Source organism: Oncorhynchus tshawytscha, linkage group LG14 (assembly GCF_018296145.1).
Source record: "Oncorhynchus tshawytscha isolate Ot180627B linkage group LG14, Otsh_v2.0, whole genome shotgun sequence".
Lineage (NCBI taxonomy): Eukaryota > Metazoa > Chordata > Actinopteri > Salmoniformes > Salmonidae > Oncorhynchus > Oncorhynchus tshawytscha.
The window spans coordinates 13554336-13568473 of record NC_056442.1 but is presented as its reverse complement, the minus strand read 5'-3'; the positions used below and the strand labels follow the sequence as shown (position 1 = coordinate 13568473).

Below are 14138 nucleotides of genomic sequence, written 5' to 3'. Positions count from 1 at the left end.
GTACGACAGCGTCTTTTAGTTCTCCTTCGCACAGCCATTGAAGAGGAATGGGAGAACATTCCACAGGCCACAATCAACAGCCTGATCAACTATGCGAAGTAGATGTGTCGCACTGCATGAAGCAAATGGTGTTCACTCCAGATACTGATTAATTTCAGATCAACGCCCCTACTTTTTTGTTTACGGTATCTGTGACCAATAGATGCATATCTGATTTACCAGTCATGTGAAATCCATAGATTAGAGCCTAATGAAGTTATTTCCGTTGATGATTTCCTTATATGAACTGTAACTCAGTAACATTATTGCATGTTGCATTTATATTTTTGTTCAGTGTGTGTATATATGTATATGATGACATGTATAGACATTATGGAAAGTATGTAGATAGAATAGTATTTGTATAGCAATAGTTAAGTTGGATGGGCCTTGACTAGAGTACAGTATATACATATGAAGTGGGTAAAACAGTATGTCAACATTATTCAAGTGACCAGTGTTCAATTTCTATGTACTGTACATAGGGCATCAGCCTCCTAGGTGCAGGGTTGAGTAACCGGGTGGTAGCCGGTTAGTGACAGTGACTAAAGTTCAGGGAAGGTTACTGGGCGGAGGCCGGCTAGTGGTGACTATTTAACAGTCCTATAGCCTTGAGATAGAAGCTGTTTTTCAGTCTCGGTCCCAGCTTGGATGCACCTGTACTGACCTCACCTTCTGGATGGTAGCAGGGTGAACAGGCTGTGGCTCGGGTGGCTGAGGTCCTTGATGATCTTCTTGGCCTTCCTGTGACACCGGGTGCTGTAGATGTCTTGGAGGGCAGGCAGTGTGCTCCCGGTGATGCGCTGGGCAGACTGTAGCATCCTTCCGGAAAGCCCTGCAGTTGTGGACGGTGCAGTTGCCGTACTAGGCGGTGATACAGCCCAACTGGATGCTCTCAGTGGCGCATCTGTAAAAGTTTGTGAGGGTCTTAGGGGCTAAGCCAAATTTCTCCAGCCTCCTGAAGAACTGTCTGTCTCTGTGGGAGGACCATTTCAAATTGTCAGTGATGTGTACAGCGAGGAACTTTTCACCTTCTCCACTGCAGCACTGTCGATGTGGATGGGGGCGGGCTCCCTCTGCTGTCTCCTGAAGTCCACGATCAGCTCCTTCTTTTTGTTGACGTTGATGGAGAGGTTATTTTCTAGGCACCACTCCGCCAGGGCCCTCACCTCCTCCCTGTAGACTGTCTCGTCATTGTTGGTAATCAGTGCACAGTTGGAGATGTGCACAGCCACGCAGTCATGGGTGAACAGGGAGTACAGGAGGGGTATGAGCAAGCACCCTCGTGGAACCCCTGTGATGATGATCAGCGTAGTGGAGGTATTGTTGCCTACCGTTAGGAAGTCCAGGACCCAGTTGCACAGGGTTCAGACCCAGGGCCCCAATCTTAATGATGAGCTTAGAGGGTACTATGTTGTTGAAGGCTGAGCTGTAGTCAATGAACAGCATTCTTACGTAGGTATTGGGATCTATTGGGCAGTATGCAAATTGCAGTGGGTCTAGGGTGTCGGGTAATGTGGAGGTGATATGTGTTCCTTCACTAGACTGAACTTCATAATGGCAGAAGTGACTGCTACAAGGCGATAGTCAGTTGTGTTGTTTCCCGCCATTCGTTCATTTTGGTACTCTGATTATTAGCTGTCGTCAAGCACGTGAGTCTGGGAAGACGATTCTCTTCAGTGTGTAGGGAATGTATACTAAATATATGACATCCTGGCTTTTACAGCATACATTTTAGAAATGTCACATACTACAAATCTTTCTGTTTTTACATACCCAATCAGAGTACTATTTATAATGCAGGTAGGGGTATTCAGACAGGCCCAGAGACTTTTTCCCTGATTTTTTTATTTAGACAGTTCAGAATGTAGATTACAGTGCCTTGCAAAAGTATTCGGCCCCCTTGAACTTTGCGACCTTTTGCCACATTTCAGGCTTCAAACATAAAGATATAAAACTGTATTTTTTTGTGAAGAATCAACAATAAGTGGGACACAATCATGAAGTGGAACGACATTTATTGGATATTTCAAACTTTTTTAACAAAGCAAAAACTGAAAAATTGGGCGTGCAAAATTATTCAGCCCCTTTACTTTCAGTGCAGCAAACTCTCTCCAGAAGTTCAGTGAGGATCTCTGAATGATCCAATGTTGACCTAAATGACTAATGATGATAAATACAATCCACCTGTGTGTAATCAAGTCTCCGTATAAATGCACCTGCACTGTGATAGTCTCAGAGGTCTGTTAAAAGCGCAGAGAGCATCATGAAGAACAAGGAACACACCAGGCAGGTCCGAGATACTGTTGTGAAGAAGTTTAAAGCCGGATTTGGATACAAAAAGATTTCCCAAGCTTTAAACATCCCAAGGAGCACTGTGCAAGCGATAATATTGAAATGGAAGGAGTATCAGACCACTGCAAATCTACCAAGACCTGGCCGTCCCTCTAAACTTTCAGCTCATACAAGGAGAAGACTGATCAGAGATGCAGCCAAGAGGCCCATGATCACTCTGGATGAACTGCAGAGATCTACAGCTGAGGTGGGAGACTCTGTCCATAGGACAACAATCAGTCGTATATTGCACAAATCGGGCCTTTATGGAAGAGTGGCAAGAAGAAAGCCATTTCTTAAAGATATCCATAAAAAGTGTTGTTTAAAGTTTGCCACAAGCCACCTGGGAGGCACACCAAACATGTGGAAGAAGGTGCTCTGGTCAGATGAAACCAAAATTGAACTTATTGGCAACAATGCAAAACGTTATGTTTGGCGTAAAAGCAACACAGCTCATCACCCTGAACACACCATCCCCACTGTCAAACATTGTGGTGGCAGCATCATGGTTTGGGCCTGCTTTTCTTCAGCAGGGACAGGGAAGATGGTTAAAATTGATGGGAAGATGGATGGAGCCAAATACAGGACCATTCTGGAAGAAAACCTGATGGAGTCTGCAAAAGACCTGAGACTGGGACGGAGATTTGCCTTCCAACAAGACAATGATCCAAAACATAAAGCAAAATCTACAATGGAATGGTTCAAAAATTAACATATCCAGGTGTTAGAATGGCCAAGTCAAAGTCCAGACCTGAATCCAATCGAGAATCTGTGTAAAGAACTGAAAACTGCTGTTCACAAATGCTCTCCATTCAACCTCACTGAGCTCGAGCTGTTTTGCAAGGAGGAATGGGAAAAAATGTCAGTCTCTCGATGTGCAAAACTGATAGAGACATACCCCAAGCGACTTACAGCTGTAATCGCAGCAAAAGGTGGCGCTACAAAGTATTAACTTAAGGGGGCTGAATAATTTTACACGCCCAATTTTTCAGTTTTTGATTTGTTAAAAAAGTTTGAAATATCCAATAAATGTCGTTCCACTTCATGATTGTGTCCCACTTGTTGTTGATTCTTCACAAAAAAATACAGTTTTATATCTTTATGTTTGAAGCCTGAAATGTGGCAAAAGGTCGCAAAGTTCAAGGGGGCCGAATACTTTCGCAAGGCACTGTATACTGTATAGTTTGTGGAGGGGAGAAGGTGGCTGGGGCGGGGATTCAAACCCATGTCACTCCTATCCGTGCATGGTCGATTGCAGCACTACCGCTGCGCCACACTGTTACACCTAACCACCGTCTTTGATAATGTTGATGACCTTGCGGTGGCAACGTCATATGACTTCAATGGAAAACAACACTGCATCAGTCATTTTCTGTGTCGTCCTCATAATCCTCAGCTTGAACTGAACTTTATCAACAGTCTCTTCGTGCTGTTTCTCATACTGTGAGTCTAAGCTTAGCCGCAGTGGGAAATGACTGTGAAAAGAGGATCAACGGTTGAGAATGTCATGTACGTGAAGACCTCGGTTGCTCTTTTCCTGTATGTCAGGATATCCCCAGGCAGGCGGCAATTTCCTCTATACAAATATCTCCATCAAGACAGACCAACATCAGGGAAAGAGAATACCATTCAAATGGTTTTTCTTTTCCCAGAACTTAATTTTTATTACTAGAAAAACCTAGAATTTAGTTAACTATTTAGTTTGTATTACTAGAAAAATATTATTCACTCAGCAGGTAAATCATGACAAAAATACAGATGTGGCTTTTTGTGCATAGATGAAAAAACAACTGTTTGCAGCTAAAAATGTAGGCACCAACACATCTGATATCCATGCTACGACTAATAATTCAATCAGTCGGGATATGTTTCGCGGTCACAAAGCATTCTGTGGGGTTCATCTTGTGGGGCTAGGCTAACAATCACATCCTTTCATTTGTGCTTTATTGATAGATAGATTAGAGTAGGAGATAAGTGACGAGGAGGAGACATAGTGAGAAGGGAGCATGCAGGGATTGAACCCTGGTTGCTGGTATGTGTATGGACCTGAAAGTGTTACCACTGGAACACGGCTCTGCACTACAGGATGTTTTTAACAAGCTGTTGTTTTTACCAGGTTGGATGCAAGATCACTGTGTTGCTCTTCATTTACTTCCTGGCAACCAATTACTACTGGATCCTAGTAGAAGGGCTGTACCTCCACAGCCTCATTTTCATGGCCTTCTACTCGGACACCAAATACCTGTGGGGCTTTACCCTGATTGGATGGGGTGAGCTGCTCTGCCGTCTTAGAAGTGCATGCAGTCACCAAATCACAACAGCGCTCATGTTGTTGACAGCCACATGTTACTATAGCTGTTATTCAAAATAGGAAAAGCACTCAGACATATGAGTTTGCTTGTTGCAGGTGCGTGGGAATAGTTTTGTATCTTAAAAGAAGAAAAAGAATCCCACTGCTCTTGCCAGTATCAATTTCATTTCTTCAGCGTACTGAATCTTGTAAGATCTTGAGATGGCAGTAAGCAATCATTGTCCTCTCTAATTTCAGGTGTCCCTGCTCTCTTCGTCGCCGCCTGGGCTGTTGTCCGGGCAACGCTGGCAGACGCACGGTGGGTGAGAGTGACGCTCAACTTCCTCCTTCACCTACCATATTCCACAGACACCTCCAGCAACACAATTTAAGTAGAGGAGCCCAGCGTAGCATGCGTGCCTGTTGAGGAACTTTGTGCATCAGCTGTCTAGGCTCCCCACAATCATCTGGTTTGGAAATAGGATCTCCCAAGGTGTTTTTGTTCAGGGGCAGAACAACAGATTTTTACCTCATTTACCTTCAGCTCAGGGATTCGATCCAGCAACCTTTCGGTTACTGGCCCAACGCTCTAGCCACCAGGCTACTTGCCACCTCAGTACTCTTATTCTCATTCACAGTCAGTGGCCTACTTGCCTTAATGTTGCAGCTGCACACCTTTGACATGACACCATTACAGCCATTGTGTGTGCGGAGCGCCCTGAGACTGGCAAGAGAGACTACACTTTCGTTGCACGACGACATACTGTTTTGAGAGCAGTAAGTAACTCCTGCAGTACAAATGTACTCTGTCTTTCTCTTTCTCTCCTTATTCTCGCTTTCTCGTTCTCTTTCTCGCTCTCTCTCTTTCTCTCATAACAGATGCTGGGAGTTAAGTGCGGGTAACATTAAATGGATCTATCAAGTTCCCATCCTTACAGCCATTGGTGTAAGTGACTTCATTTGCAGTAAAAAAAAAACATAATGCCTCTCCCCAATTCATCAATCATAGCCATTGAGGCGAGAATCCGGTAGTTTGCATCCATTACTAGAAGGTTACATTGCTGACTCTTATCTTGATTTTTTATTAAAAGTGTTTTATTCTCTATACAGCTGGATTCATGTTCAAGTTTTTAGTAACTTTGGTCAAGCTTATAGCTTAGTTTGCTCTGCACAGCTTCACACCTGGAGTCTGGGTGAAGTCCTTATTTCGGGAGACAAAGTAAAGAAATTAAATCAAGACAGATAAGAGAAGTTGAAACCTGATACCAAAAACTACTGACATACAAAAAAGAAATGGTGGTCCTGGGGGCTTTTTGTCATGCAAAAGCTATTTACTAACTGTAACTCTTGTTGTGTATAATACTCTTGAAGAGCTCAAATCCGAAGAGAGGATTTCATCTGCTTTTCTCCGGGCCAGAAGCTTTCTCTCTGCCCCTTGGAAGAGTGGAGTGACACCTTGCTCCCTGGTGTATACCTGTCCCAGCTCCCTAGTGGCCTAGTGACTCCCTAGTGTACAGTATACCTGTCCCCTACCTGAGTACATAAGCCTAGTGTATACCTTCCCCTCTCTGCTCTTAGTCAGCCACCAACACTCTCAAACTGACACCACTGACTCAGTCTCAGCAGAGATACAAACATTTGCATCTCTTTCAATACTATTGCTCTTATCCTGCCACATGAGGTGGACCAGGGACTTAGGTTCTCCTAATGAAATCAAAGTAGACTACAGGCTACTGTCTCTTCTTTCGATTAAAATGTAATCTCATCCAAACCTTTGATGGTACAAGTTCAATGATATCATGGTAGAAATGTCATGATGAGAGATAACGGTGAGGGAGTTCATTAGATATGCTGTGTATCGATGCCCAGAATCTTGTTTTTTTTCTTTTTCTTTATTGAGACCAACATGACAGAGGGGGAGACAGTCAGGTGGGATTAACAGATTAAAGGGTTGGAGTGGGGATTGAAACCCGGTATCCGGTGGGGAGACGAATATGTGTCTAAGCCGGGAGCTAGGCCACAGGCACCGCACAATTTGTTTTTCTATCCATGTGTGCTTTTTTTTTGTTGTTGTTTTTCAGCTCAACTTTATTTTGTTTGTGAATATTGTGCGAGTGCTGGCCACAAAAATCAGAGAGACGAATGCTGGGAGATATGACACTCGGAAGCAATGCAGGTAGGGTTGGTGTCTCATTAGTGCCTTGTTGCTTTAGTCAATCTTATTTATGTGATTTTGTGGGGGAAAACATTAGAAACTATAAATACCGCTTTTGATTAAATTTGCCATTTTATAGAAATAGCTTATTCTAAATGTGCCTTTGATGAGTTTAATCATTCTTCCTTTATATTCATGATCCATGTGTTTGTGTTTGCAAAGCTTTCACGTCATTTACTCAGGCTTAGGATACAGGTTATGAATTTAGAGCAGGTTAATCTGTGTCTGAAATTGAAATTAATTGAACATGACTCCCATAATGCATTGCGGTCAGGCAAAAAGCTGATTTTTTTTTTACGCCAATGACCAGTCTGAACCAGTGGAGGCTGCTGAGGGGAGGACGGCTCATAGTAATGGCTGGAATGAGTCAATGGAATGGTATCAACCACATGGAAACCAGGTGTTTGATGCCATTCCATTGAATCCATTCCAGCCATTATTATGAGCCGTCCTCCCCTCAGCAGCCCCCACTGGTCTAATCTAATCTTTAGCATATTAAACCCAGTTGTGGGCATCAGATATCTTAGCGGTTAAGACCATTGAGTCAGTAACTGTTTTTTGGAGTGAACAGTCCATGCATGGCTGGGGTGAGTGGGTCCTTGATGGTGCTGGACTTCCTGACTACTCTGTTCATTGCAGAGGTTGAGAGCTCATTGTCCCAGCTGCGGTGTTTGTACATGCTCTTCTCATATCTAAAGTGCAAGACACATTTTGACATGCTGTGAAGCCATCCCTATAGGGCTGCCTGAGTCTTTGTTTAATTCCCACTTATGTCTGTGGTAATGTGTTGGTTGGCAGCTCTGTGCCAAGGCTGATGGGGTAACACTCCTGTCAGTCATTAGTAAACAGGCACAACAACAGACAATACTTCAGATCCACGTTGTCTCTTGAGCCGCTCCATTCTCGCAGGTGTAGATCGGATTAACACTGATAAGGCTCTGGGCAAAAGTAGTGTACAACATAGGGAATATGGTGCCATTTGGGATGCTGACTTTGTTTTTCTTTTGCTCTCTCTAACTTTCTTTCTCTAGCTGTCATTTATTCCATTTTTTTTTTAAACTACTGAGCATCTTCAAACGATTTAGATGCAAACGTTGGCTCGATATTGATACTAACGTCGCAGATTGTAATGTGCAATCATCCTTGGCTATTGACATTTGTATCACAAATCTGTTGAGTGGAAAGTGCACAAGGGAGCCGTGCTTGACTTGGGCCGGAGCTCACCGGAGCGGAGTACCGGCACCTCAAATGTTCTATTGCTTGAGCTCCTGTTCCTCTTATATTACCTCAAACTTATTGCGGAACGTGTAGCTAAATGTAAACAGTACCCGGGACCCAAAATGAGTACCAGCATATATTCCAAGCCAAGCCAAGCACTGCAAGGGACTGTCAGATAAAGATGGCTGCCAAGAAATTCAATTATTTTAGCTCGATGGCAGCTGCATGTGGTCTTCTCCATCTTGTCCCTCTCAAACTCCATCACCACCAAACACATGTCAAATGCACTTTTCCAGACACATCTCACATGCACTTTTCCAGACACATATCACATACTTTACCAGACACATCTCACATGCACTTTTCCAGACACATGTCAAATGCACTTTTCCAGGCACACATCACAGACAGTGTGCTTTCTCATATAGCCTACTGCAGGGGTGTCAAACTCAATTCCTGGAGGTCAGAGTTTCTGCGGGTTCTCTCTTCTCCCTTGTACTTGATTGATCAATGAAGGTTATTGATTAGGTAGGAACTCCCCTCAGCCAGTTGTATAGGTCTTAATTGGACACGCATCTAAAGGAAATAACAAATATCAGCAGACACTCTGCCCTCCAGAGATTGGTTTAGCCACCCCTGGCCTAATGTATTGTATGACAATAATCTCTAATCATGTTGCAGGTCTGTTTTTAAGATAACATTGTTGGGTTGTTATACGTACATAGACTGTTGTATGATGCTGCACAAAGGATTACTTCAATAGAGGATTATACAGTTTACTGTCCCTTTCACAGGAAACTGGCTAAGTCCACTCTAGTGCTGGTGCTAGTGTTCGGGGTCCACTACATAGTGTTTGTGGGCATGCCACACTCGATCAAAGGGGTCGGATGGGAGGGGGAGGTCCGAATGTACTGTGAGCTCTTTTTCAACTCTTTCCAGGTGCTCGCCGATTTCACCCCAGTTGGGGATCCTGTTTTGTATTGCATGTAACTGATCTGTCATATATTGCATATTGCTAATAGCTTTTGAACTGTAGAAAGCAATAGTGCTGAGCGATTAGTGCTTTTTGAGGTCGGCTCATTTTCGGTTCAAATATTAAAAAATAATCACATTTTTTCAACAATTATATTTTTTTACATGTATTTTTTACATGAAATGCACTATGCATTAACACAAAATATGAATAAAAGCCCCATAATGGTAGTGACTGCCCATTACTTATCACTTATTAACCATCATTTATTCACATTACTTTACTTTAATAAAATATTTGTTGTTGGGTATATTACAGTTATTTTATTTGAATACTTTGTTGTTTCATTCCAAGTCATCATCTCATGTCAGAGCTGCTGTCTGACAAAATACTCTATTTTAGAGTATCCATCCCTCTTGATCATGCGTTCTTGTCTCCGGACAAGTAGGCGTGCATTGGATTATGGTAATTATAGTTTAATCGCTAAACAATGTCGAATATTGGCCTGTTGTACACTACTACTACAGTTGAAGTCGGAAGTTTACAAACACTTAGGTTGGAGTCATTAAAACTTGTTTTTCAACCACTCCACAAATTTCTTGTTAACAAAACTATAGTTTTGGCAAGTCGGTTAGGACATCTACTTTGTGCATGACGCAAGTCATTTTCCAACAATTGTTTACAGACAGATTATTTCACTATCACAATTCCAGTGGGTCAGAAGTTTACATACACTAAGTTGACTGTGCCTTAAAATAGCTTGGAAAATTCACAAATGATGTCATGGCTTTAGAAGCTTCTGATAGGCTAATTAACATCACATGAGTAAATTGGAGGTGTACCTGTGGATGTATTTCAAGGACTACCTTCAGAGTCAGTGCCTCTTTCCTTGACATCATGGGAAAATCAAAAGAAATCAGCCAAGATCTCAGAAAAAGAATTGTAGACCTCCACAAGTCTGGTTCATCCTTGGGAGCAATTCCAAATGCCTGAAGGTACCACATTCATCTGTACCAACAATAGTACGCAAGTATAAACACCATGGGACAACAGTCGTCATACCGCTGAGGAAGGAGATGCGTTCTGTCTCCTAGAGATGAATGTACTTTGGTGTGAAGTGCAAATCAATCCCAGAACAACAGCAAAGGACCCTGTGAAGATGCTGGAGGAAACAGGTACAAAAGTATCTATATCCACAGTAAAACGAGTTCTATATCGACATAACCTGAAAGGCTACTCAGCAAGGAAGAAGCCACTGCTCCAAAACTGCCATTAAAAAGCCAGACTACGGTTTGCAACTGCACATGGGGACAAAGATCATTCTTTTTGGAGGAATGTCCTCTGGTCTGATGAAACAAAAATAGAACTGTTTGGCCATAATGACCATCTTTATGTTTGGAGGAAAAAGGGGGAGGCTTGCAAGCCGTAGAACACCTTCCCAACCGTGATGCACGGGGGTGGCAGCATCATGTTGTGGGGGTACTTTGCTGCAGGAGGGACTGGTGCACTTCACAAAATAGATGGCATCATGAGGTAGGAAAATTATGATGTGGATACATTGAAGCAACATCTCAAGACATCAGTCAGGAAGTTCAAGCTTGGTCGCAAATGGGTCTTCCAAATGGACAATGACCCCAAGCATACTTCCAAAGTTGTGGCAAAATGGCTTAAGGACAACAAAGTCAAGGTATTGGAGTGGCCATCACAAAGCTCTGATCTCAATCCTATAGAAAATTTGTGGGCAGAACTGAAAAAGCGTGTGCGAGCAAGGAGGCCTACAAACCTGACTCAGTCACACCAGCTCTGTCAGGAGGAATGGGACAAAATTCACCCAGCTTATTGTGGGAAGCTTGTGGAAGGCTACCCGACACGTTTGACCCAAGTTAAACAATTTAAAGGCAATGCTACCAAATACTAATTGAGTGTATGTTAACTTCTGACCCACTGGGAATGTGATGAAAGAAATAAAAGCTGAAATTAATCATTCTCTCTACTATTATTCTGACATTTCACATTCTTAAAATAAAGTGGTGATCCTAGCTGACCTAAAACAGGGAATTGTTACTTGGATTAAGTGTCAGGAATTGTGAAAAACTGAGTTTAAATGTATTTGGCTAAGGTGTATAAACTTCTGACTTCAACTGTATGGGCTTGATCTGATGTATCTCTATTCGAGAAACTACAGTGAGAAAATGCGAATTGAGCTCACAGAAAAAAACTAAATAGAATTCAAATATTTGAAATTACGTCGGTCAATTAGTTGTGTAAAAAACTCATAACATACATTTTGGTTAATCGCTCAGCACTAGAAAGCAATATTGATATGATTTTAAATGTGAAAATGTAAGCATTATAGCTAAAAGGGACATTAGACTTTCAATTATCTCAATGTTTTCAGACCTCTAATGTAGTCTGTCAAGATCAAACCACATCTCATGACAATCCAGCTATGAATAAATTAGGATGTGTGTCAATCTGTTCATTACACTACTTTTGAGGTCTGATTTGTAGAGATCCAGGGAAACATGGTATGTTTTTTTTATTTTTATGGAGTTGTGTATAATAAAAAGATGAAAAGTAGATACAGCAAAAACAAACCCCATCTATCATATATTTGTTTTTCTCTAAGTGCTCTCTTTCCTGAGCGCATCATGTCGATATTATTCTCCAAAGGTCATGGACACCTCTCATTCGTAGAGAAGGTCACATTTATACTGTCAGACGGAATTGGACCTTTCAACACATGCCTCTAACCTAACTCGCTTTCACCTTTTCGCAGGGATTCTTTGTGTCCATTATCTACTGCTACTGCAATGCAGAGGTGAGTACTATTGACCAGACCCGGCCAGCAGGTTTAAGGTCTTCTCCACTTTATGGTCTTCTCCGCGTTCGAGAATCTATCATGCTGGACTCTCAAATTGAACCTAAGTCTCTTGCCCATTTATAAGTATAATAGGAAGTTCTAGGAACTGACCATGATGAGAGAGCGAGAGATATGTTATTAGAACTTAGTGATGTCATTTATTAGAACAATAGAACACTCATACTCTGCACAAGTGTACGCTGTGCGCACACATTGCACCCATCAGTGATTCCCACCTTTTAGGGTTTGAAGTACTGTAAGAAAATAGGCTACCAGAAAATACCCTTTGTTACTACCTCATAACTTGCTGGTCAATACCATTGTAAAAACACTAGCTACTGTAAAATAAAGTACTATTTTCCCCCAAACTGGTGAACAACCAGGTCTATAATTTCCTCATTTATTAGTCCTCTCTGAAGCCATATACAATATTTAGGGAGTTTGTTCATTTCGATCTTAATGTTCTGAGAGCACCCCTACTCTCATCCATGTTCGTTGCTAAGTGATAGGTTTGGGCTGTTTTATTTCTGATAGCTTTTAAAACCTCTGAAAAAGTCCAGTGAAAGCGAATATAAAATTTGTTGGCACCACAAAACAATAGAAACTTTGGCATTGGCAATAATTTGTATTCAAGTCTCTATTGTTTTGTGTTGTCAACAAATTTCATTGTGAATGCCAGTCGGTAAAAACAACATTTTAATTTTCTTCTTTGCAGCAAGTAATTTCATTGAGAATGGTCGGAGGCGTTCTTGTATTGTTACATCAATAAAGGTTTCAGGATAAAGGCACTAACATTGCGTCCGTTCTAAAAGTTGTCCGAACTCTCCAATTAAGTTTCTTCCATGACCCGTACTATAGGCTACCATACATACCATGACCCGTACTATAGGCTACCATACATACCATGACCCACACAATACCACGACCGATACTATACTATAACCTGACCCACACAATCCTCTTGTTCTCTTCAGGTCCAGGCAGAGATCAAGAAGACCTGGACCCGCTGGAACCAGGTGTTCGACGGGAAGGGACCGGCGGCATGTGCCAACTACCGGTACGGTCTCAACCAGACCTCTACCAGTCAGCCGCAGCCACTGGCCGTGATCTCGGGCACCGCCTCCCTATTCTGCAGCCACGTGTACCGCAGCAGCCAAGCCAGGCACAGCGTCAGCACCCACACCACCTTGCCCGGCTACGTGTTCAGCAACTCTGAGGTGGATAGCCTGCCCCCATCCATCCCAGAGGAGCCAGACGAGAGAGCCAAGCGGGTGGACGACATCTCCCTCCGAGAGTCCTTACCTGTGGTGAATAACACCAGCATAGGAGAGGACTTGGATGAGACACTGTAGAGAGAGAGAGAGTAGGGGGAAAGTGGGAATGTACAGCTGACAACAATTGTGTTTTATTTTTTTTGAATGACAGGACAGCAGGAAGGTAGAGCAGGAGATACAAGAATGAGGGCCACAAACTAAAAGTGGCTGAGACCGAACTCAAGACCCGAATCCGCATCGCCAAGGCAATATGTGGTTTGGAGTTGGCAGCCTTACGACTCCGGCAGATATCTTTGATGTTTTGCGGCTACTATATATCACCATATCCTTGTCTTACGCCAGATAGCGCTTAAGATTTCCTGTTTTTTTCTATATGATCATTGGTTCTTATTTTCATGGGCTGTTATTTGTCACTTTGAGTGGTGGCTAGACAATCAGACAGGTCTGTGGCTAAATATGGACTGGAAGTGCTTCAGCTACAGACTAGTTTGTGTCTGTGTCATTCGTAATTATTAGGACAATTACAGTTCCTTCAGAAAGTATTCACACCCCTTGACTTTTTCCACATTTTGTTGTATTACAACCTGAATTTACAATGGATTAACTTTAGATTGTCACTGATCTACAGTGAAATTGTACATGTCTACATGTCAGTGGAATGATGTTTTTAGACATTTTTACAAAATAATAAAAAATAAAGCTAAAATTTCTTGAGTCAATAAGTATTCAACCCCTTTGTCATGGCAAGCCTAAATAACTTCAGGAGTAAAATAATAATTTGCATGACTACCCCATTTCTGTACCCCACAAATACAATTATCTGTAAAGTCCCTCAGTTGAGCAGTGAATTTCAAGCACAGATTCAACAAAGACCAGGTAGGTTTTCCAATGCCTCGCAAAGAAGGGCACCTATTGGTAGAAGAAAAAAAGCA

The 14138-nt window shown here is 42.3% G+C and overlaps 1 protein-coding gene across 5 annotated transcripts in view; it reads left to right on the top strand.

Moving 5' to 3' along the window:
* LOC112253926 (parathyroid hormone 2 receptor) overlaps nt 1-13913 on the top strand; it is a 34530-nt gene extending 20617 nt beyond the window's left edge. For 4 of the 5 annotated variants that reach the window (XM_042297060.1, XM_024426036.2, XM_024426037.2 and 1 more), the window contains 7 exons: nt 4490-4643; nt 4922-4982; nt 5543-5609; nt 6745-6839; nt 8891-9035; nt 11849-11890; nt 12907-13913. In XM_042297060.1, the coding sequence (XP_042152994.1) occupies nt 4490-4643; nt 4922-4982; nt 5543-5609; nt 6745-6839; nt 8891-9035; nt 11849-11890; nt 12907-13284 (942 nt within the window). In that variant the 3' untranslated portion in view covers nt 13285-13913. The remainder of the gene's footprint in view (nt 1-4489; nt 4644-4921; nt 4983-5542; nt 5610-6744; nt 6840-8890; nt 9036-11848; nt 11891-12906) is intronic. The other variant, XM_024426039.1, reaches the window with a different exon arrangement.
* The last annotated feature ends 225 nt before the right edge of the window (nt 13914-14138 follow it).